This window comes from Myiozetetes cayanensis, unplaced genomic scaffold (genome assembly GCF_022539395.1).
Source record: "Myiozetetes cayanensis isolate MyiCay16 unplaced genomic scaffold, myiCay2020 scf3, whole genome shotgun sequence".
NCBI classification, from domain to species: Eukaryota; Metazoa; Chordata; class Aves; order Passeriformes; family Tyrannidae; genus Myiozetetes; species Myiozetetes cayanensis.
Window position 1 is genome coordinate 28,896,336 of NW_026087521.1, and position 25,925 is coordinate 28,922,260.

At 39.3% G+C, this 25,925-nt stretch overlaps 1 protein-coding gene across 2 annotated transcripts in view; it reads left to right on the forward strand.

The window, feature by feature from the left end:
- Positions 1-25,925, forward strand: part of PDZRN4 (PDZ domain containing ring finger 4) — a 231,546-nt gene that overhangs the window by 202,632 nt on the left and 2,989 nt on the right. For both annotated transcript variants that reach the window (XM_050325400.1, XM_050325401.1), the window contains 4 exons: positions 11,202-11,300; positions 13,519-13,581; positions 17,012-17,113; positions 20,372-20,488. In XM_050325400.1, the coding sequence (XP_050181357.1) occupies positions 11,202-11,300; positions 13,519-13,581; positions 17,012-17,113; positions 20,372-20,488 (381 nt within the window). The remainder of the gene's footprint in view (positions 1-11,201; positions 11,301-13,518; positions 13,582-17,011; positions 17,114-20,371; positions 20,489-25,925) is intronic.

Below are 25,925 nucleotides of genomic sequence, written 5' to 3' on the forward strand. Positions count from 1 at the left end.
GCTTGTCAAGAAAGAGTCTGGTTTTGACTTTTCTGGACTCTTGCCTAAAATCTCCTTATTAAGAGGGTAACTTCTTTTCAAAAGGCTAACCAAATGCAGTTCTCCCAGCTTCCCCTTGCAGGAGGTGTACTCCAGCCCCCTAGTTAGGTAATGGACTTCTAGCCAGATATGGAGTGCTATATTCCTACCTGATAACCAAGAGATGGTCCATTCAAGCATTTTATGTCAGAGCCATTGTAATTGGAAAACAGATTGGAGAACAAATTCTGGAAAGTGTCAGCAGAAAAAAAAAATTGAACTGGTAAAGTTTGAGAGGTTTCTTCTTCCCACCTTCAAGGAGCTCTAAAAAATGATTCCTTAGCTGTATCTCTGATTTTTCAAAGTTGAAAGCCAAAGAGTTTTAATAGGGGAGTCATTACCTATAAGCAGAAAACAATGCAAACACTACCAGAGTAGCAGCACATAAAAGAATAAATGCAGAAAGTTTGAAAGGCACTGCAGAAATACTATAAATACTCTACATCCTTCCAGTATTCCCCATCTGCCTTTAAAGTAATTGTTGCACCCACTAAAAGGACCAAAAGAGACTACCAAAATTGTCATAGCTACTGAGTTCCTTTCACCTGTACAGTATGTCAGACTGATGAGTCCCATGAACTGTGGTAACACCATTAGAAGGGGCAGTATGGAATCAAAATATAACAGTGTTTTTCCTAAATGGACAATGTATGATCAGGTAACACTTAAGTCCTCATTATGATGAAAATATCATCTCACCATTGAGACATAGTCAAAAAACAAATTAATTGTAATTAGTGTTACTTTCCAGTGCAACAGAACCTGTGATTCATAGCTCAAGGTTTATATTTTTGTTACATGGTAAGACAGAGGATACTAAGCATTTTCAGTTTGTGATACAGTTGACTATTTAATTTCTCAGCACTAACTAGCATCTGCTCATCCCGTTTAGCTCCATTATCTTTAGAGGAAAAGATCAGTATAGTCTAGCCTGTAAAACCAAAACAGTGTCCTTTCTTCCCTCTTCTCTTTAAACAACTCTCCTGAATGGGGAAAAAAAACAAAAAACAGAAAGGAGAAGAGAAGCTTTGCTATTTATGTATGAAAAAGACATGGTTTAAATTAGGAATCAACACAACAGTACATACATACATAGTTTTTACAAAAGGAAATCACCACAGCATACTGGAGAAGGATTCCTACTTCACCAGTAGAAAGATAAATGCTGCCAGTCTGGAAAACTCCTTTTGTCGTGAAACATCCACAGTAATGTAATATTTTCAAATGCAAAAAAATTCCAAGAAATGCAGTCTATGGCCATGTCTGTCTGTTCAGGAATCTTTCTGTACCAGAGGAATAGTATCAGTACCTCTTGGACTAAAACCAGGTTACAATTGTTACTAGTTGATATTATTGCAACATCAAAGGGGGAAAAAAAAGTGATCTTTATAGCCACCAAGAACAATGCAATTTTCAACAATTACTGAATTACTGCCCATTGCTAAATAAGTGGTCATGTGCAGACTCTGAAACAACCTCAGGTGTGAGGTGAAACACCTTTATGTTCTACCCCTGTACAGACCATTACCAGGCAGAGCTCTGAACTCTTTACATGATTTACTTCATAGTGGGATGACCTAAGAGTTTGCAAAGGCTAAAATACACCAAGGTTTAGCTGACAACTTTTATGATTATGACCTTGTTTTCCTCAGTTTCTCTCAGAAGCACTTGTAAAGCAGTGGTTTTTTGCCAGTCAAGTTATTCTGTGTCATAGCCTTGACTGCACTTTGAGAAGAAAACAAGGCTTACTGAATGCAATGAGGGGCCTAATATCTGATGATACACAGTGGAGGACCATAGCATTTAGCATAAATTTTAAGAAAAAGATAAAACAAAACCAAAATAATAAAGCAAAATAGGAGAAGAGTAGTTACTTTTATCTTTGCTTTTCCTTTTTACCTGTAGTAATAGCTGAGAAGCTGCTTTTAATGTTCATCTTGTTAATGGTATAATTGACAGAATGAATGAAGCAAAAAAGGCCGAGAACAGGGTACTTACAGAATAGCTCAATGAAGAATTAACTGAGAAAGTACATTGAAGTCTGACTTACTTTAATAAACTAGTTACACTGAAAAAAAAAAATTCCTCATTCATCTGAGCTCTGAGGTATCAAATAGAAGGGCTCAGGGACTACAGGGACTATACGCACCTTAAAATTAAGATTCTTTCTTCAGTATCATCTTGTTTCTCCATCCTTATGGGTGAGATCAATCTCCAGTTTATATGCATAGCTGAATTTTGGCTGCTTTTCATACTTTTGTCAGGGTTACTACAGGAAGGTTGTCCTATTAAGTCAGATCAATTTTATCAACTTCTTGCTAGTGGTTTCTGTAAACTATGGAAACCAAGCAAAGCTTGGTATCAGTCTCATAACTGTGTAAGGAATCTCAACTCTGCAGTTCTTGTCATTGGGAGTGATGTAAACATTTGGATCATTATCAGGCAGAGCTTCCAACAACCAAGCACGTAGCAGCATCTCACTAATAGCATTCACTTTCTTGGCCTTTTCTTCCACATGACTGCCTTTTTCAGGCTGCCAAATCACTGGTCATATACACAGCTACCTTCTATAATATTTAATCTTCATAATGCCACACACTCATCATCACTGGCAAGTAATTCTACTCATGAAATAAAAATAAATAATGCAAACAGAACCTTCACTCCTCGTACAGGAATAGTTCAATCTAATGAAGCCCTAGGAGGGTAGAGAGCTAACAGTGGAGCTAATAAAAAAGAAAAGTTAATCTCAAATTCAGAAGTGATAAAAGTGATATTACATGTTACATAAACTCATATGTGCAAATGAGAGTGGGGGTAAAACAGGAAATGACAGCCTGGGTTTGTAACAAAAAAAAATAAAAAGTGCATCATCATCAGAATAAAGTGGTTCTTTAGACTTCATTTTAAAGCACAGTTTATTTCACTTCTGAGTTTGTACCATGCAGGAGGAGTTGTGACTGTCATGTACAAATGATCAGGTTGTGTACAATGTGTAAGACTGCACACTTAAAACAGACACAGCGTTTCAAACAGGTATCACATTACACAGTAGCTAAATGACACTGTTAGCTCTGCTTTGTTTAGAATTTGTGTCTTTAAGGGTGACAAGAAGTAATTTGTGGAAACTCAGGAAAAAAAGATGTAAGTCCTAGCATTAGCAGAAGTCACCAAAACAATCTGTTTTAAATATGATGATTTCTTTTTTCTTATGGGTTACCTATCTCTGTTTAGATGAAGAGAGTCTGTGGTGCTTCCACTGTACATTTAACAAAGTAATTTCATACTAAGGTAGGTATTTTGCTTTCAGGCTTGGGGTGGGTGTTAAATATTTAATTCTTTACTTGTGTGTGCATGTACCTGTGTGTACAAATTTTTGTGTGTGACTATATAGGTACATAGAGTGTGCATATATCTGTGTGTAGGTCCATGCCAGGCAGGTCAGTTACACTGCAGAGAGTCTTTCCTGACAATCATCAAAAAATTCATTTAAGAACATGATTACAAATCTTGAAAAGACAGTGACAGGTTATATGCTTAAAATGAGAAAGCAAAACTGTCAGATGACCCCACAATTCACAGAACCTGAGCAGTGACATTTATAACCATCCCTGGACTCTACTACCTTTTAATGACAAACCACATAGAAGACTAACTATTTATTAATAACTGCAAGAAGAGAAATGGCAAAAGGAAACAAGAATTTTCAGTTTGCTAAAAAAGCTCGTCTGTCATAAGATAAATCAGTCAAACATAAACCCCTTCTTTCACTTTACCTCCATGACAAATGATTGTTTAGGGTGAGCTACTGTAAAAAAACAGCTCGCAAGAGAGGATCTGTAGAGGATATGCTTATCACTTCAGCTTTGTTACATGTGCCAATATAAAAAGATCAAAACCACCTGGGATTCTGGGAGTGCCAGACTGAAAGCAAATAATACCACAGGCAAACAAAGGCATCCTAGACCTGATCACTATCCTAATGCCATCAAGAGTTATGGTCTCCTGTCAAAGGGATTTTCCAGGAAATACGTTAATGTCTATGTAACACAGGCTAATTGTAGGCTGTGTTGCAGAAGTATTCAGCGTGAAACAAAGTGCAATGAAATGGCCTTCCCCTTCACAGGTCACTGCAGGGTCCCATTGCATCCTTTTCACAATGAATGAACTTGTATTTAAAAGTCTGTAGGGGATTTAATTTACAAACACTGGCCGCTTCCATCAGAAAAACAATGCTTCCATCAGAGAAGCAAAACAACACCTCTGGTGCCTTTACCATGGAAGGTAACCAGTGCTGCAGCATTTTAACAGATTAGAGTTCAGTTTTAGAACCCATTTAGAACCCATTCTGTAAATGCCTATGGAGATTTGGTAGAATTCAAGGTTTTGCTTTGACTGACATTCTCAGGTAGTGAAAATAACCTAAAGAAATAAGTTCTTTCTTCCTCTCTCTAACAGTCCCAGTATGTTCTGTTATTCAGATTTTACATAGACAGGCACAACCACAATGTACTTGGGGGCTATTTGGATGGAAATAGAAAAGCTATGGAGCAAGACAGAGCCAGCCCAGATGTAAACAAGTTGGAACTGGTGGCAGCTCTGCTGTTACAAAAAAAAATTACATTCCCCACTGTCTTTTCACTTATCAATTTTGACAGAAGACTGTCCTGACTTCACATAAACAGCATCGAAAAGGACAAATCACGTTGGCTGTCAGATTTGCCAGAATGGATCTGGTTTGTAGCTTACCACAAAGAGACAGAGGGTTATCTCCATTCCACATGGGGGGAAAAAACAATGCTCAGTTCAAGGGATGGGGGCTCTACCTTATAGGCTAAATTTAATCCTCATTTTTAAAAGCCTGGTTTAGGTTTAGGAATCTCTGACACAAGATTTGTTTACATCAAAGCAGAAAGGACAGTTATCAGCAAGTATTTCTCAAATGTATAATACAACCAAAACCAAATATAATGCAGAATGAGAAACACTTAAAAACAAAATCACTTTTTTGCTAAACCCTGCTTTATAGCTACACTTAGAGCCACATGCTGTTTTGTGTCCAGACATAGAGTGCTCTGAGACAGCAGAATGCTGTAGACAATAACAGCAGTGGTAAAAAAAAAAAAAAATTAAAAAAAATATTAGCAGGAAAAAAACAGAACTAATGTGCTGGCATATAGGCACCTATTAATGAAATATCATCTTGCACCTGTGAGAACAGAATTTGGCTCTATAGCTGATGAATCCTATGATAATAAAGAAGCTCTGTTGGATGTGGGAATTCATTCTCACCCTGCAGATCTGAAGTGAAAATTTTTGGGGTATGCTACACTTCTACATAAAAAAATCAAACGATGGAGTAACTTGAGGCATGGTGTGCCTACCCGTGCATATTCAGCAGTCTGATATGTAATGATAAGTAACAATCTGATGGTCATGAGTGCAAGGAGGAAGACACTGTGGTGTCAGTTGAGACTCCCATCGGGTGAGGACAGGGAGCAGACAGCAGTCACAGAGCAGATGGGGAGATGGGTTAGGCTGGATGAATGAGATTGCTGGACCATGTGATAAATGAGAGAAACTTTTGATCACTGTGCTATGAACAAATACAGCATTGCAATGGGAGGAAGGGTCTAAGCATATGGGAATGAGATAAACCCAGTTTTTAATTCTGTGGACCTGGCAAGCCTTGTGTGGCCTGTCTGATTTGCATTTACAGGATATTTTAACTTGACAGCACATGGTGGAGTTTACAGTGAGTGTATTTCACAAGGAAGTCAAAGAAGGGAAAAAAAAATCCTTTACAGATTACAGGCTTCCTGTCTGCTAAAGGCTCAGTAGCTGACAGTCTATCCTCCAGGAAGTCACAAACCTCCACTTGAAGCTGAGTTTTCCCCCTTAGCTAGCACGCATAATAACAAATCTTCATATTCCTGTCAGAAATATAAATCCCAAAATCAACCCTTATGGGAATTATTAAAGACAAAATACCCTAAATGCTAATAAAAACCATTTTCCCCTATTGTCTGGATGATCAAACTTAAGGGAAAGTAAAATATCCGCTTTCTTATTTCAAATAAGTCACCTTTATCCCTAATTCTTCCACCTTCGTATTCATCCTCTTTATTTCTGTTCTTTTCCCGTGGTGCAGTATGAATGCTGATTTGTTAGAAGGACTTAACTACATACATATATTTTCCTACAACATATATGTGTACATGTGTTATCCTTCTTCAGACACAACACCCCTTCCGGTATGTTTTGTATTTGGGAAAACCATGAATTCTTGCTTTCAGAGCAGAGAGATCCATGATAAACTGCTTATATAGAGTATTTCTCTGCAGTCAACTTCAGTCCTCACTATTGGTCTGTCGCTCAACAGAAGTGTGAATTTGCAAGGATACCAGAGGAGGTTAGTATAATTAGCTAGATGATAATATGCCGCAAAGGGTTTCCTTTTCACTAATCTTAGATCCTACATTCTCACTTGCTTCTCATTAAACAAAGTAGGTGGGAATATCACAGACAAGGCAGAAACTGAACCTTATGGCAAAATGAGATAAGAAGACTGAAGCAGTAGCTATTCTATTGTGCAGTGTGTGTAAATATATGAAATTGTCACATTGGCTCCCAGCCTCTACATTCCAAATGAGTCCTTTACATTTGGACAATTATGACAAAAAACCAAAAGAAAGATATATATTATTACAAGTATTTGTAATTTGAAGGGGAAAAATTGACTTTTCATTAAACTCCTATTCTGTGACCAAGTGTAGAGTTTACCTTTTTCATATAGCAAAATAATGTTGAATAACTGAATGGCTTTAGTTAGTTATACTGATCTACAATTCATATAGTAAACTAGTTTTCCTGTATTTCATTACAAGTCATCAGTGGACAAAAATGAAAAATGGACATAGAATGAGATGAGACAACATTATACTGTCTAGCAACTGGACTCTAAACCATTTAGATTAGAGCTGGGGCAGTGTTTTTCTAATTAAACCTCCGTTGCATTAGAGCAGCCCAGGAGTTAACAGTTCCATGTGATATCTTCACTAACTGTGGATATGGTAGGTCTAATTCAACAAAATAATATTAACACAGAGAGTGTCAGGGCTTCTGTGAACCATTCCATGGAAGTTTGAGGGCAAGGGACACATTTAATCTCAAGTTTATTTTGAGTTTCAAAGCCACCCTGTTTCCTCCAAACACTGAAAGTTCTTGTATGGACTTTGAGAGTCTCCTACCTTGGGAAGACTATGCCCTGCTGTTCATTGCCACTAATTTGTACTGAGCTGTAATTTCTTGTTTACCTAATTTCCTACCCATACAAAAACTTCTCATCATACAGAAGTGTGAGGAGGCAGGCAAGACAAAGAATCAGAGGATGAGAGAGATGAAGGAGAACAAAGTAGCAGTAATAATAGGTTATTTCAGCAGAGCTCAGCTATATGTGTGTTTCATACAGGGAGAAGTGGTCAGTTTAGTAGATGGGACTTTCTGATTACCAGACAGTAATTTTTTTACAGATTTCTAGAGGTGAGATAACAGGATGAGTTATAAGGTGAGAGTAAAATGAAGGTGATGTGGGGACTGTGTGGACATGGGCACTTAATAAGAATGGTAACATTTGGTGGGAAAACAGAGAAAATGGTGAGTGAGGCTACTGTGTGTGAATATGAGTTAAGGGTCCCTTAGGGAAAGAGTGAACTGAGATGGTTTTGAAGATGAGGATGGAAGGATTCTGTTGGTGGAGAGGAGTGTTGAGGTGGGATGGTTCAAATGGAGGTGGGAGGGAATGACAGAGCTCAGCCACACTTTAAATAGGGTGGACAGTGTTGAACAAGGAGTAGCTAATCCTGACAGAAAGTGGGGAAGGATTCAAAGATCTTAGTAGACACCACTGGCAGAGTGGTCAACAAATCAAAATATGGCAGAGTAAGTTTCCCATGTGTGCAGTTATTCCAGCACATGGTCAGCTGGTGAATAACTCTTGTCAACATCTTCTGTGTGCACTGAGAAGACACTTTACCAACTTTCCTCTTAGGTTGTAATCTGTTTTCCAGTGTGTGGAGGGAAAGTGTGAAGAATTCAGAGCTCTTCCTCCCACTAAAAGACTGATCACAGAGGGGTTCATGGTCTCTTTTGTACCAGACCATCATCTTTATTATGTAATCTAGTTCTTAGTAGAAAGACTCACTATAACTGCAAACTGATGTGAACTTCTATGAGGTCTCCTTTAATAGCACTTAACCTTTTTTTCAGCAGTTCTAGAAAGCCAGCAATCCACTTGCTGATGTTTATAATCTACTCTTCTAAGACTTGAGAGAAATGACAGTAGTAACCTAGTCTTCCCTCCACAAAGAGTTGACAGCTGATTGTTTGGTCTTATGTCTCCTGAGGCTGATAACCTGTAAACTGCTTTTCCATCAGTGAAGAATGTCAGCCTTTGGCCAGGAGCCACAGCCTACAGCCACTCCTCCATCACTTTAGAGGATGGCCAATATAACTAGTTTCAAACCTTCAGAAGCATGATCTGCACATCTTTGTTCTTTTTTCCCATGTCTGAAGAAATCAGCTACTTTGGAAATTTGCATCTGAGTCTTTCAAGAGGGGGTAGCCCTTATTCTAGTTTCCATGTTTGTCTTTTAACCAAATGTCTTTTAATCAAATGAATTCCAATGCAAAGCAAAAGACCTCATCCAACTTCTCCCTCGTGCTGAATGAGATATTACTTGAGTATGTACTTGCATCTAGACTGAAAAATAAGAAATGGTTGTTGGGCTTTTCACAATAAGTACCAGTACCTCAGTGTTAGGTATCTATAGCTTCTGAGTGGCCACAGCCTTGTGCAGTCATCAGACTCCACACCATATAGTCATTTAGGAAAGAGGTAATCCAAGAATACTGAGTACTGATCTCAGCTCTAAACTCTGTTACTGGAACGGAGAAACAAAAGCTGTGGTAGCCCAGGTACTATGAGCAGCCAGGGCTGTTGCATCCCAGTCAGATGATGTTAGTCACTGATACTTGTTAGTCAGCTGGTTCCCAGAGACAATTTTAGTAAATCTCTTCGACTCCCAGGATGAAGCCTATTAGGTCATCCTCATTTTCCTTTGTTCTTTCATGCCCTAAATGATTAAATTATTCTTCTCATTGAGCCAGTGCACCGATAGGATTCAGTTTGTTTGCAACCTGAAACATCGGTACAGCTTTGTAGTAACATTTTGAAACAAATCATCCATGAGAACTTCAAGGTTGTTCCCATCCAAAGAAATTGTGTTCAAAGCAGTCCGTGGGGCCCCTGTCCAGCCTTAATGTGGGGAGATAGGAGGTTGTGCCAGCAGGACAATGAAAGTCAATGGATTTCTGCTTGTGCACAGATCCTCATTTGCCTTGATTTAAAGGTCCCAGTTTCAGTCTTTTATGGTGTATTTAGGTTTCCTTATAGGCCTCCAAGGGACCACAAGCTTCTCTATTCCTTAAAAGTATACCTTGTTGCTGTAATTGAAGCCATTTTGTTACTGTAATTTCTCCCTAATATTACAGTTCTAGTCAAGTGTTCTTTCCCTGTGGAGGCATCAATTATTACGGGTTTTGAATAGGCCTCCCTCCAATACACATACTTTTGCTCCCAATGCCAAAATCAGGTCACTGTAATTGTTTTCCCTAATAAAACATGGTCCTGCATTTCTTCTTTCAAACCCAATGTGTTATGTGTACTGGTTAATAATTCCACTCTTTACCATGCTATATAAAACTCCTGCAATTTTTAAGAAAAACTGAAGAATGCTACAGGTTTCACCTTTTTTTTCCTATATTTTCTTGTTTTTTGTTAATACATTGAATGCCTAAAGTCGAGGGAGAAGCTTACAGGCTTTGTGCAGGTAATAAACCTACGTAGATTTGTACATTGGTGAGGGAGTAGGGAGCGAACCATAGCAGTGCACTTTGTGAAAGATGTTCAGCTGAAATGAAAATGTCACGAGGCTCATTGGCTAACCCATGTGTGCGAAGTGCAGGTTCTTCTGTATGTTGAGGTATTTTGACATCTGGTCTCCACAACTCCTTGGGCTCAGCTGTGCACCCTGTGCCTGTTAGTGGGTTAGTCTGCATGACATCTGTGGGGATGGGAAGGAAGAAACTCTGTATCACAGACTGAGAAATGAAGCACAGGTTGGTCTCTCTTCTTTTATTGCACAGCCTCAGAAGCAGAAGCTGTTAAGGTCCAAGTGTCACTTGCAGATTCCCTTTAAATACAAATATCAGCTAAAGTTTCCCATTTGCAACCAAGCTAATATTCTGTGTTATTTGGTTCATTCTGCTGTATTACAACTGGGTTTTTTTCACAGTGTTCAAGACAAGTGCAGTTTTGCTTTTTTTGTGAACGGTTCCCCTAAGAAACCCTAGAGATGCTCAACTCGGATGTATGTAGTAGTTATCACTGTGCCATCTGCCCTAAAACTTGCACTTTTAATAAGATACCATTGCTAGGACAACTGACACTAAAAATATGTTTTCTGCATCACCTCACAATTGAGGAAGATGCCAAGGCTGTTCAGCTCCACAGGAGATTCCTGGAAGGATCCTTCTGTTATCTAACAGCTTCTGCAATGAAGCTGTGTCACTAAACTGGTCAGGGGAGGAATTATGCTATTAATGGAAGGCTGTGATTTTGCTTTATGGCTTGGATTGCTGTTATAAGAGACTGGCACTTGTGTGATGGATTGATTGATGTGTAGCCAGTCTGTCTCATATCCTATAAATCAATAGCTGGAGTGATGGGACTAGAATGACTATGTAATCTGTTGTAAGCCAGCTTCTATTATCCAAAAGTCAAAAAACTGCAAAACTGATGCACAGCTATATTTCTCAAAGTTTGGCCTGTCTTACTGAACAGTTTCTATATAGCTTGAACCTGCAATGTACTGGAATTTCCTTCTTAATTCTCAGAATAGTTTCCCCCTTAAAGATGCACACAAAATATTGTGTCTTAAGACTGAGTGGTATGAGTAGGTCATACAGTAGGAGTATCTCAGTGACTTGGTGCTGCCCTGTGCTGCGCAGTTTTGCCCACCCTTGGCAAGAGCCACCACTCAAGCCTGTATATTTTCTTGTAGGAGGTGGAGCTGTGCCGCATTGGCAGCCAGGAGAAACTGGGACTGACTGTCTGTTACAGAACCGACGATGAGGAGGACACAGGAATCTATGTCAGTGAGGTAAGGACATGGCACTGGGGAGGAGTGTGGGAGACGCTCGTGGTGGAGGGCTAAATGTGCCAGGGAATGTACAAGCAACTGCTCTGAGACCAGAGCGCAGAAGTGTCAGCCAGCAACCAGCTTGTGTCACTCTCAATTCGTTTATATTATCAGTTTAAATCATGTTGTCCAAGCAGTGTAGTTATTAAAGTGGGCTTCTGTAATGTAAGTGCTTTTACTTACGACATCATAGTTAGGGAAGGAAAAAGCAGTCTGTGCATAATCTGAGTTACGAAAGAAATGTGCCCTTATGATGGAAATCAGGCAGAGCTTTAAGGGAGAAAAGTGCCTTCTCTGCAGCCTGCTTGCATTCTCCTCCTGCTACAGGCTCGGTAATTATAACAGTGGTCAATCATTATTGTATTATTTTTGCTTTTGTTAACAGTTGTGGTACACAGACATACCACAGGTGGGTGGAGAGAGTAGCTTGGGAGATGAATGGAAAAACAAAAAACAGAATACTAGATACTGAAATGGGATTAACCCTCAGATTTCATTTGCTTCACCCATAAAATGTGGCAGGCAGCACAAGGTGTTAGTGTTTCATGGGTCAGTCCACAAGACTTCCAGGAACACTGTCTCCCTTTGACTCTCCAGACATTCAAAGAGGGGTTTTTTTTTGGGTAAAACAGAACTCCTGTGAATCCAAGGTCACTGCTAAGTCCAAGCTCACTGGTGATTTTTCTGCATGAAGTGTGATCTAAATTTGTTGCTTTTTCAACATCTTGATCCAAATTTGGACATTAAGAAAAAGGTTCTTCACTTAAAAGGGTGGTTGGTTCCTGGAGCAGGCTCCCCAGGGAAGTGGTCACAGCACCAAGCCTGACAGAGTTCAAGTAGCAACTAGATGATCCTTTTAGTCATATGGTTTAGTTTTAGGTAGTTCTGTGAGGAGAAGGTTGTTGGATTTCATGAACCTTATAGGTCCCTCCCAACTTGAGAAATTACATGATTCCATGATTTTAAATTCTGAGTGAAGCTCATGGACAGAGAGGATCAGTAAAGACAATTCTCCTATGTATCAGTGAAGGGGGATGAAAGCGAGATTGCATATTCACAGGCCAATATCAATGTCAAAGAAGCTGAAAAGCACAGCCTTGGAAAAAGAATGAGGAATTAATATAAATTACCCAAGAATATATCTTCCACCAGTTGTATAAGCACTGCTGTTAAAGTCTGTTTGACCTTGTGAAGGCAAAGAAAGTTTATGAATCTCTTAATACATTCCAGGATTATATCTGAAGTGTTCTGGTTTTCCTACATGGTAAAATTTTCTCAGACCTTTGAAAATGAATGTAATTATATTGTCTTTCGTAATTGATTGAGCACTTCATTTTTTTTTTTTTCTATGACAATGCACAAGAAGAAAATAATATCTGAGATGTAGAGGATGTAACCTGTGAACCAAATGCTCAACTCAAATGTTTGGCTTGAAAAAATAGCTTATGGCATGATGAGGCAAAATAAATTATTTTAGATAACCATCAAATGAAAGGTGATAGATTGAATTGCCCTGCAGCAAACAGTAGGTCATTGCTCAGGGATGCGCTATAGTGACTTTGATAAACTATCAGTGGAGTCCTAAACATCTATTTAGCTTAAACTAACTTAAAATTAACCAGTTCAGACTAGGAACAATATAGAAGATCTCTGAGTGATCTATACAGTGTGGATCCTTTGGGTTTTTTAATGTTTCTTTGCAAACTGCAAAATTCTAGAGGAAATAACAGATTGATTACTGAAATAATAATTTAATAGTGTTTCCATGGAAGAAAAAGAATTGTGCTCTTTTCCCAAAGACAGGCTCATTTGTATAGAGGTATCAACTGCTGCAGAAGCACCTCAGTCCATAGTGAACTTCCATAGAAAAGAATCTCTGTCATTAATTTTCAATGCTCTGACAGCTGAAGGTTAATGCCTGGCAGTGGCATAGGAAAGTATTAATCTGAAAATCATATGCTCCCAACCCTTTCACCCTTTCTGTTTTGAGGCCTTTTATCTGAAACAAGCTTATGCAATCATTTAAAGAACTGTTGAGTTCATATGACTCTAAGGGAAACTTCAGATTGCTTCTGTATGGTGTAAAAATGGTACTTTTTCAAACCACACAATTGTGCACCTGTCACAATTTCCGGTAAAAATCTTTTCATGTTCAGTTAATCGATATTGTCCTGTGCAGGTTGATCCAAACAGCATTGCTGCCAGAGATGGACGGATCCGTGAAGGAGACCGCATTTTGCAAGTATGAGAAAACAGACTCTTCATTAAACTCTTTCTTCAGACAAACATGGAGTGCCATCTTCTCTGTGGACTGTTAATGAGGGAAGGAAGTTCTCTTTGTTACTGTGATCGATGCAAAAATCCATGTCTGTCTGTTTTTTAACACAATAGCTGGGAGCTAGAGTGCGTGTACTGAAAAATGAGACTGACAAACTCGTTCTGGCTCATGCACTTACATCCCATGTCTTTTTTTCCCCCATATTTATTAGAAAATATCATTTCCACTATGTTCATCTCAGTGTCAAATTCTAAACAGGATCCTGCATACATAAATATGATTGTCAGAGATTTGCCGCTCATTCACCAAACGCATAAATTTGGGTAAAGCTCATTTATGCTGAGCATAGATGATAAGAGTTTTCATACAAAAAAATGTGCTATTAGAGAAGGATGATCCTGAACATACTTAAGTAGGGGGTTCATTAAGCTTTTCTAATATTTTCTTTCCTTCCCCAATAAAACATCACTTTTCTGAATTCTTTTCTAATCCACCATCTTGGCTTTTTTTTTTTTCCCTTCAGTTCTGTTGATCTGCTCACTGAAAGAGCTGCCCTGAAGAGAGGCTTTTGTGATACAGCCCCTGTGGGTGAGGGTAGCTGACTCTTGCCTCTGGAGGAGGGAAATGAACCTGTGCAGAGAGGGAAGTAGCTAGAATGGCAGTGGGTTTCCATTTTCAACAGGCAGTGGATAGTGCATTTTTTGCCCTAGTGCAAAATCACAAAACAGCTACCAAAAATCACTAAACTAGAAACTCTTTGCTGTATTGTAGCATTTTAATTCAGATTCCAAGTTGACTTCCCTTGTATTTTGACCTTTTTTTTCACTGACACCCCAGAAGTAGCTCCTGGTGATCACAGCTTGCTTTTCTGTAATGTAGTCCATGATTAGCCTTCATTAACACATGAGCTTTCAGGTTGTCACAAGATCAGTCTGATCCTTCCTTCCAATCTTTTCATTTCTGCAGGAAACGTCTTTACTGAAACCTATGCCTGTATCTCTTATCCTGGTTCAGCTTACATCACCTTTTGGAGTGTAGCTACAACAGGCTTGCCAAAGTCGCCCATTATCTGGAGAGAAAATAATAAATTAAACTTTAATGTCTGGCCTCACTCAGGGGCGGCTGGGTTGGGACTGTGGTTGGGACTCTATGTGGTTGGGACTGTGAAAATGTTTGTAGGACAATGTTCTCTGCCAGAAGACACAGATGCTACAGTGTGAGGGAAGTGAGGTCCTCAGCAGGACTTGGGGTGAAGGAACTACACCAGGTGGTGCACCTAGGAGAGGAAAAGTCAGGGCACTACATTCTGTGTCATTCTGTAAAATACCTACTGAAGAAAGAAAGCAGGATTTATAACTTTCAAAAATCAGAAAAACATCCCTTTTTTATTTAACCAAGTAGAAACAACTTTCATTCCTACTCTATGTTTGTCAAAATTAGGAAATAGAGAGTAGTTCCATTTTCTGCTCCTTTCCTTGCTTTGTAAAGTTTCTGGGTAGACAGCCAACAGCAGGTCAGGTGAATGTTCTCGAGTTCCTAATGAAATTCATTTCAATTTTGAGTAAAGACTCTGGAGATGAGAGAAAACGTAGATAATTCTGCCATCCTCTTGTGGACTGGAGAATTACTTTAATGTCAGTGCTGATATATAGCTATGAGTTTGATCATTAAACTTAACACCCAGAGAGTTATGTGGGGTTTACTTTCATATCTGAAAATACATGGAACCTCTATCTACTCTTATTGATGAGATAACTCAGAGAAATAGAAGGTGACAGTGCCATTATGGAGGGATTACGCTGAAGCTGGGAGAGAGGCGGATCCCTGAGCATGGGGGCATTTTCTGTGGGTGGCAGGTGGCATCGGTTAAGGCTGTAGAGAGATGCTCTGTTTTGTGTATTCCTCACAAAATTATAGCAGGTTTCCTCTCATTTCTGAGTCTGTTAACTTCTCATTCTCCAAAACTGCCAACCTTCACAGTTTCCTTAAGCATCTGAAAACTGCTTGTGTATTTTACATGAAATGTTACAAAGTCAAGGGAAAGGTTTTGTAAGGACAGTCCTAGTGGGACTTGTCTAAACTTCTGCTATTTTTAGCTGTGAACCCTCAGGCTAAGTGCTGTCCAACAGGGTCAGATGCTGTGGGGCAGGCTGAAGTCCTGCTCATCCCACTTGATGGTGCAGCTGAGATGGGGTGGGCACCTCCATGGGGGCAGCCTGGCCACCGTCTCTGGGGTCCACAGGGAGCAGTTACTCAGTTGATAGGAGTCACCAGAGCAGCCATCTCTGCTTTTCAGGTTAGAGCAGCACTGTGTTACCTGGGTTGTCGGGACTCCCAGAGACCACAGCTGTGTAAGCTTTGAACTATCAGATGTTTCACTCATTGCCAGTTAGGTCATCAGGATACATTGGAGTTTTCTTTAATGTAAATTTAAGCTATGTTTTGAGTCAGGCCAAACATATATACAGAAATTCAACTTTCATTTTCAACCAGAAGTTCCTGCTACTTTGAAATTGAACCATTAGACTTTTTTTTCCCCAAGTATTCACAACGTTCTGTCTCCCAGTTTTGTTTTCACCCTTTTTCAAATAGATTAAATTTTTGAGGTTTTGTTGCCACAATGAGAATAATCTATTTCTTGTGCTGTGAATTGAACAAACAAAATGCATATGGGAAATAAGATTTTTATTTGATTCCCTCAGTAAAGGGTTTTGGACAATGCAAATTCTGTTTGTTACCGTGTAGTCATGGGTGTGGTTGTTCTAATGGACTGACAGAATAGGAGAAAGGTAGCAAGAAAAGCACAGTCTCAGGGAAGAACCACTTTTATTTTGATTATCCCCTTGTAAGAGGGATACATATGTTTTGTGCGGTTCTGTCTACTAAGCTGTCTACAGGAATATGAAATGATTAAATGGAGCAGCAATAACCAGTGGCCTGTAAGTATTGCCTGGTGAGAGATAATACTGTAGCTCTCTAATTGGCTCTCTACCAGCATACAGTGTGACTGATTTCAGCTGTAGCATTACCAGTCTTGCTTCCACCAGCACTATTATCTCAGAGTGACACTTCCATTACTCTGAACGGAGAAAGATGAACGTCACCTGTCAGGGGCTGGTTAATTGTGTTGCTAGATGTATGTTACCAGGGCGCAGGTTGGACATTTATGAACATAACTGCTTCCTCTGATGTCCACCATCCTTCAACGATCAATACAGCTCTTACAGTAAGCGCATAATTGAGTGAAGGCACTTACCGCTGAGGGGCTGAAGATGAGCCCGTTGCGCAATTTTCATTGTCCATACATTCAGCACAAATGAGCTGATATCTGCCCTTTATTGTGTGTTGCTTTGTGGAAATAGAAACTAATATGCTGCTTTCATTTGTTTTCTAGATAAATGGCCAAGATGTCCAGAATCGTGAAGAGGCAGTGGCATTGCTCTCCAGCGAAGAATGCAAGAAAATTGTGTTGCTGGTTGCAAGACCGGAGATGCAGGTTAGACTAAATAGATGCACTGAGCCAGAACCTGGGTTATACCAGGCATTCACTGTCACTGTAACTAATGAACTACCAAGAAATAGGAATGCCAAAGTTACTGACAAAAGGAGCAAACAGATAATTGTGGAGCATCCCCTGTTTAGCCAGGAAAGAAAATAATGTGATATTACTAGGGCTTGTTTTCCTGAAAGTAAGCAATTTCTTTTCCAGCAGAGTAAGCTGGTATATAAATAAAGCTGGCAGGACTAATATGGTATTAGTAAAATATGAAGTAGAGCTTGAAGATGATACATTACTCATTACATGATTCTAATTTATTTGGGGGATAAATTTCCCATACTTACCTTTATCAATTTTATCTTTTATGTGAACTTTATAATTTATATGACCTTATGCAAAGCTGTAGCTTGTCATTGGTGAGGTGTCTTTTTTGTGCTATATGCTTATAAGCAGGCATGTAAATAATTTGTTTATGTGCCAATTATGGGACTTTCACTACAATACAATTCAGCAAACAAGAATCAAATTGGTTTTCAAGCACTTTAGTCACAAAAACATGTTTGTACATGCTTGTACATACAAGAAGTACAAAAACTTGTACTTCTCTTTATATTCCATTTGTAGGCCTTTGCAAAGCTTAAAGACATTACATTTTCACTGTTCTCTCCATCTACCAGCAATTCTGAGTTGGTTATGTTGCCATTTGTCTCTCATGCTATTGATCTGATTCAGTCTCACTAGCTGCATACTCTGTATAAATTAAATTAAGTAAGTGTAATTCAGTGCAACTTGGAATCTCTGCTTGAATACAGTAGTTATAAAGGAGTCACAACTTCAGCATTCATTTCCTTTATGTTTTTCAAGAATCTAAACAAATCCCATAAAACTGATGACAAAGTACAGGAAAAAAGCCATGCCTCAGTTTATATTGCAAAATTGTAGCCCTCAATTACAGAATTTTGAAAGAATTTTTTCAACATTATTCTTACTGGTTTTCACTAAGATTCTATTTTTCAGTAGGGAATAGAAACCCACCCACTTACAAGATACATGCCCAGGGAAAGTTCATTCTCTGTATTTGTTTAGACTGGTCAACATGAAAAAATTACATCTATGTGAGTTAAGGGATTGCGTATCAGTACCAATGTAGCTTCTCATATAGATGCTCCTTACAAATCATACAATGTGGTTTGATTTAGGTTTGGGGCATCGGCGTTGGATTTATGTGTTTTAAGAACATACTCATACAAAAGTTATGGAAAAGCCATGAGTATGTCAGAGATCAGGCTGTCAACTCATTTCTGCTAGTTGTGTTGCTTTGACTCTGGTAAAAGGCAACAGGATTAAGCAGGCTTTCTTTTCTAGATAGAAAATGGTAATGGCAGTATTGCAGTCTTGAAGGGTGACTGCTGAGCATATTCTTTCAGCAACAGGGAAGAAAACCTCTCTGACCATGTATTCGTGCAGTGAATATTGATGAATAATTAGGTTTTGAGACAGAACACCAGAGGAGCACACAGCACCCATGCATGTGCATTCTGAGGGGGTGTGTGTGTATACAGTGCATGTAGTGCACATGCATACTAAACCATATATTAGTTTTATTCTAAAAACTGTAACATAACACAAACGTTCTCATTAGTTAGATACAAAGCCTGCCACAATGAAAGCAACAGATTGGCCTAAGTGAGGTTCAACTTCCATCTTCCAGATTCATTAATCTCTGCAATTTCCTCAAATGGCGGAAATTAAACTGCGTCCTTTATGGTAGGGGAAGGCTGTGTTCATTCCTTCCTTGTGGGGAAAAAAATAAGACAAGTAAAGGAAACCAGTGGCCATTACTAGATGTTTCATAGAATGGTTTGAAAGTCCCATTAAGGACAAACAAAAAAATTATATGTCCTTAAGAAAAGTAGTCTCCTCCTAATCCCAAACTGTAGGAGACTGGCTTTGCCAAGGGAAATGGTGAAAGGCTTATGTTCTTTATGAGAGGAAGAGTTCATTGACATGGGCAAAACCACAACAGAGTTTGTAAAGGAAACAGTGATTTCCTGCCTGTAATCAGTTAGAAGTACTGCACAGCACTAGTCACTCCTTCTGTAGTTTGGAACTTGTTAGCTTGGTGTAATTTTTCTGACTGACATCTGGGGCCAGAGCTATTCTGACTTTGAGGCAGTAGTACTTCTGCTGTAGGTGCTGGCCTGTGCTACACTGCTCTTGCTGTCTTGGGATATGAGTAGGTGGTAGTCTTTTATTGTCTGATGCTGAGGATTTTCCCTTCTAACTTTTTTTGTCACTGTCATCCTCTGGTTTCTTCATCATCGACAAAACAATAAGTGTTTCCTTCTGCTACAATCCTGTTGTTACAGCCAGGAGTGCCACTGACCAGTTTTTCTTTTTGATGCAGTGTGCCATCTGGCAAGGGATTGCAGATACAACTGGATGTACACCATGTGCACACATGTGCATAATGAACAAAATGGGAAGAATAACCTTTCAGGCCAGGGTGCCTGTTTTACCAGTTCAGAAAGATGTGAAGGGCGTAAAACGGGTGCAGGAAGAGGATATATGCACTTGACAGAAAAGATAGCATTCCCTCATGTCCTTTTGCAACACTGTCTTCATCAAATGTCAAAGTATTATTTTACACTCAGGGAAAAAAACCCAAACAAATGGATAAACCTTGCTTCCAGACACACTGGGAGAACAAAAATTGCCTCCCTTCAAGTCACCACATTTTTCTGTGACCCTGCTCTCTTTATTTGTTTACCTGGAAGATCAATGGGAAAATGGTGACAGAAATACAGCATAAGGTTTCTATTGAGGTGGCAGCAGCAGGGCACAACACTGGGATGGAGGTTGTTAGAGAAAAGAGACCGGTTGCCTCCTGGTCCTATTAGTAACATTGCCACTCTTTCAGTGCAGGGGCTCTCAGCAGTAATGAACATGACAGCTTCAGGATTATGTGCTGTGCCTTTCATACCTTTTGAAAGGAAATAATGTCTGTGCTGTGCAGTCTCCTTCATTATGAGAGAAAATCAGTCATACTGTTTTACGAAAGGATAAAAGGCATAAGAGTCCAATTTTTTTATCCTTCTTTTTCTCCTTTTTTTGAGATGTGAACTCCTTCTGCCTGGCTTTCTGAAGAGAATCATTAGGATAAAAAGAACTAGTCGAGCATTGCCATTTGGGTTTACTGTATTTTAGCATGTGTCCTTGCTAACATAAAATAATATACTAATGTATTCTTTGCAGCTGGAGGAAGGGTGGCTGGATGATGAAAGGAATGAATTCTTAGAGGAGTTAAACTTGGAAATGTTGGAAGAGCAGCATAATGAAGCAATGCAGTACACAGCCAACGAGGTGGAGCAGGTAGGACCACTACTAAACATATCATTTGAAATTTTGCTAGGTATACCTTTTTATTAATAGAGATGTATGCTGTAAAATGGAGTCAAAGGCTTTGATAGATTTCTGTCTCTACAATGCTGTGAACTCTGGTATCTGTAGGTGAGGAAAAGGAGAACAATAGATGCTTAGGCCCAGTATGGCAAGTTAGCAAACAATTTAAGACTGTGTGATAAGTGCAGGTTTCTCGTTTTCTTTGAACACTCAGAATAATATTTCTTTCTTTCTTTAATTCTGAACTGTTCATGGTTTATGATGTTATACTTTGTTTCAATTTTTTTAATCAATTTTACCAGTGTAGCACCTAGAGCTCTGAGCTGAAATAGGTGCCCCTCTTGTTGTATGCATGCAAGGTATGAGCCAGCCTTCCACCAGAGAGCTTGCAAAAGAAGATGGAAGAGGTACTTAAAATAAACAACAGGTGTTTTTGTAATGAAAGTGTATTTTTCTTACACCAACAGTGCACAGCTTGGCATTTGTTTTGTTAATGGAGACAAATAGGCATATTGTTAGCATAGTCTCAGATTGCTGCTATCTTGACTTTTACCTGGCCATATGTTCTGTAGGCAGTGTGACTGTGGCAAAGATGCCATACATCTTTGTTTCATCAAGGGAAGATCTTCTCAGTTGTACTTTGTTGTGGAAAGCGTAAGTGTCCTCTCCTGAATCAGATAATCTGTCAGTATGCACACCTGTGTGGAGCCAAAGATATAAAATCCAACTTCATCTCCTGGCTTCTGGATTCTGCCACTGGGGAGAAACTGGTTTCCTATCCACACAGCTTTGTGACTTACAGGTTTTTTCCCCATTCTGAATTGCTCAGAAATAACCTGAGGCATTTTTCTTTGAAGTGAAGAGAAAGACTGTGAGAGCCTTCCCTCTTCACAGAATCAGAATCACTGAATATGCCAAGCTGGAAAGGACCCAGAAGGATCATCATGTCCAATTCCTGGCCCTACACAGGATCATCCCCAAGAGTCACACCATGTGCCCAAGAGTGTTGTCCAAATGCTTCTTGAATTCTGTCAGGCTTGGTGCTATGACTACTTCTCTGTGGAGCTTGTTCCAGCACCCAGCCACCCTCTGGGAGAAGAACCTTTTTCTAATGTCTAACCTAAACATTGCCTGACACTTCTTATCACACCGCACAATTTCAGGCCATTCCCTTGGGTCCTGTCACTGGCCACCACAGAGAACAGATCAGTGCCTGCCCCTCTTCTTCTCACGAGGAAGTTGTGACTGCAATGAGGTCTCCCCTCAGTCTCCTCCTCTCCAGGCTGAACGGACCAAGTGACCTCAGCCACTCCTCATACAGCTTCCCTGCAAGGCCCTTCACCATCTTCATTGTCCTCATTTGGACAATCTAAGAGCTTAATACCTTTCTTATATTATGGTGACCAAGACTGCACACAATATTCAAGGTGAGGCTGCATGAGTTCTTCTGGAAACCAGGAAGCTTATTTGGCTTCAGATACCTCAGTACCTGGTTCACACTGAGGGCCTGAGCATGCATCTATTCAGTTTCCTGACCTCCTCTCCAGCCTTGACACTGGTCTAATGAGTAGATGATAGCTTCTATTAAAGCTATTCATTAAACATAAATGAAATATTCATTTGGACAGAGGCAGTGACAGAATAATAAGACAATTTCATGGAATATGATAGATCAGATTACAAATCTTTGATCTTATAAACATTTAATTATTTACATGAAGTGGAATAACTCCAGGGTCAGAGGTGAAGCAAGCCTTGCAACATGTTTTATAGCAGCCTTTTAGTTGTGACTCTCTTTTCCAGGCTGTAAGGCAAGCCTCAGGCAAATTTCCCAGGTCAAATGTCTGCACTGATACCTAGTTTGAACTGATATTTGGTATCTTCTTTATTGTTTTAACCAAAATTTTATCTTGGATAGCAGAATATTTCCTGTCAGAAAGAACGCTTGTTCTTTGCAAGGCAAATTTGTTTGCATGGTGACATTCTCACAAAACCCCCATTTCTGGTAGAAATTCTTGAACAAGCCTATCTACAAACTCCTACTAGACCCTCACGTGACATGTTGGGAGCTCTGAAATCACTTCACAGTTGTGATGTTCCACTCCAAAGTTCTTGTCAAGCTTTGGCTTTTTCACTGAATTTGAGTTTTGAATAGTGTTAACTATTAAATAGTGGTGTTCTGTGAAGTGGTTTCACAGAACCCATTGATATTGTTTGTTTCCCATTGGGATCTTTTACCAAGGATATTTTTCTTCCCCTTTTGAGATCTTATATTACTGTAGAAGAGCATTACACTTGAAAAACATTATGGTCACTTGTGCTTGTCAGTATCTGACACTGGGTTGCTTGAAGTAATTCTAGGACAGCCAGACATTCCTTTGCCCTTCTGATGAGTAATTGGTTCAACCAAATGCAGCTTGGTGTGTAATGGGGCATCAGTAATTTGTGACAGCTGCTGCCTTTCTAGACTCTACATAGTGACTTGACAGAAAACTGGTTCTTTACTTCCATGTTAGGCTGGGAAATCTTGCAGTTTCCTTAGGGGAATCACACAATCCATTGAAGCTATGAAACTGCTCTTGTTGCAGCTGCCAGTGGCCAATCTGACTATCTTCAAGCTCCCCAGATGGCCCTGGAGACAAGCTTTGTTTTTAGTGAACAAAACCTTAGTCCTCTGGTGTCATAATCATCTGTCATCATGAATCTTAGAGCTAAAGGAATGAATACACTCTATACCAGAATATTATTCCAAATATGAGTCCATTTTATAGAATGCCATTTTAACATTTAATGTAAGCTGTCACTGAAAAGTTTGGTACAGTTTGTAATAGAAGAATCAAGTGTATAGTCACCCACTCTATAGAATTCAATCAAGAATTGTATCTTCTCTGTAAGGAATAGTCCAATAAACCTCAAGGAAAGATGTAATTCTCCATTTTTTAATAACCCATTGTGTTCCTTCCCCTTTACAATATCATGTTTCATTGTGCAGCAGAGATAATTTTCAGAAGAATACCATACATTTGCCATGCAGAAACTCTTATTGGTATCATGGAATGTATCAAAACCTATTAAGAAGAGAAAGAATTGGATTTTAAAAAAATCATTCTAGTACATTCAAAGCTGAAATGAAGTGAAAATATCTGGGAGAAAATCCTTTTTTTTTTGTTAGAGAGGCCTTTTAGTGCACCAGTGAAATCAATTCCAAACTTCCCTTATGGCTGGAGTGGTTAGCCTGACACTGGAGATTCTTCTCCCCATGGCCAGTCTCCCTCTCGCTCTCAGAGACTGACCAGAGATCCCACTAGCAGCTATGCTTGTTAGACCCTTCAGCTGAATCTTACTGCCTTCAGAGTTTAGTAGCAATCTGGGTTTTGAGTCCCAGTATACATCATAAGTTGTAAAATGAGAATAGAACAGTGCCTGAATTCCTGTAAGATTAGCCATTTTATAGGCATGAATGCTTGCTGGAGCTGAAATGCAGAATCTTTTGAGGTTCATTTATTGCTTGATTGTACGCTTCACTGGGTTTACCTTCTCATTATCTGAGTTCTCACTGCAAAGATGAGGCCTGAGGAGCCTTTTGGCATTTCAAACAGAAGTAATTGTAGAAGAGGTGGACAATATATGCTTGAAAACAAACACTTTGTGTGAAATAGATAATAGATAACACCAGACAAAGCAATCCTATGTTGTAAAAAACTGCTCAGTCTACTGCACATTTAGAAGCTCAGGAAAGCATTAAAAGTCCAGGACAGAAATTCCAGGGACTACTTTACTTGAGTCAAAGTGGATTTTTTAATAAAATGTATCTCACAAACATGCAGTACAATAAATATCTGTATTACTTTCCATTTTCTTAATGGAATTAGCTGCAAGTATCCATATATTAAGGAAAGATTTTATGTGATACGGATGTCTGCTAAAGTTTGAGAAGGGACTTGTTTCTTCCTGACAGGGAGGGGAACCCAAAGTGACTACCTGACATTCAGATGCCTGTACTATAGACACTTGTATTTCATCAGATCAATTCCACCCATCTGGTTTCTATTAGACTGATAAAATGGCTTTGCTTTGTTTACATCTTTTTATATGTGTATTAATTCTGGATAGTGTAACTTGACTAGATGGCAGTGTATTACTTTCAGTCAGTCTAAATCAAGTGGAAGTTGAAGGAGCAAAGTTTAAGTTATTGATGAAAGCAGTATGGAAAACAAGAGCCACTAATTCTGAAAGTGCTGGTTGCAGGGACCCAAAGTGTAAATTCTTTTTCCAACACCTATACAAATAGCCTCATTAAGTGGTTTTTTTCAGAAGTGCTTGAATACATGCTTTGGTGGTGTAGCACCATTCTAGGGACATTAGAGGAAGCATCATGGAGCTCAGCTCCTGTAAGCTGTGTAACTGTGCTAACACATTCTCATTATGGATAAGCCACCCTCTTTGGAGTTTTAATCATATATATGCAAATTGTGCTATGTCACTCACGCTCAAGGTCAGAGAGTGCTATGTCACTCATGCTCATCCTCTTCATTTGATAGTGTGAAGCCCTGCATTTGGGACAGGCACCCAAATTCCTGACTGTTCTGCAGCATTACCCTCCCATTGTCTGGTGGAGCTGCTCTCCTTTCTGTCAGGAGTTAAATATTTTCCAGAGCAGTGAGAAACATGGATTGCACAGTGCAGTGGCTGGGGTGCAGTGTAGGTGACCCACACTGGAGATACTTCTCCGCTGAAAGGTTTGGGAGCAGAAGAGGTCAGTACAAGCTGCAGCAGCTCCAAAGCAGGTGAGAGAAGGGACCAGAATAGCATATGTAGCAGCACTCACCTGGAGGAGGTAAACTAGAAAATTATGATATTAAACCTAGATGTCCTAAAGCATCTTTTCAGAAATTTAACTGATTTCTCACAGGCACTGAATTCTCCTGGTAGTGTGCTTCTTTCAATATTTGTTTTATTCCACTCTTACATTGAGTTGGGGGTGGAGGCTATTTTTGCTTTTCTGAGACTAGGCCATTATTTTTTCCTAGCTGTTGAAGAAATAAAAAAACAGATGAAGGGTGTGTGATCATGAGGTGCACACGAAGAGAGGAGAAAGGATGAGATAGGAGAGACATTTTCATTCTGTTTTACTGTCTGTCAAAGTAGATGAAAAGGGAAATATGACAGTATGTTGAGTTTGTTTGCTTTCACTGTGTGCTCTGTTCCTTTTTTCTCCCTCGATTATTACCATCATTATGCATAATTATGCAATTATACCTTCTAAAAGAGACATGGCATTTGGTTGGTACTGTGTACAATAAGGTACTTGGTCATATAAATTGCACTCTGCATGATTCTTTGCTAATCTAGTTTGAAAAATAAAGTGTCTGTCTCTTCACAGAGGTATTATCTCACATTCTATGAG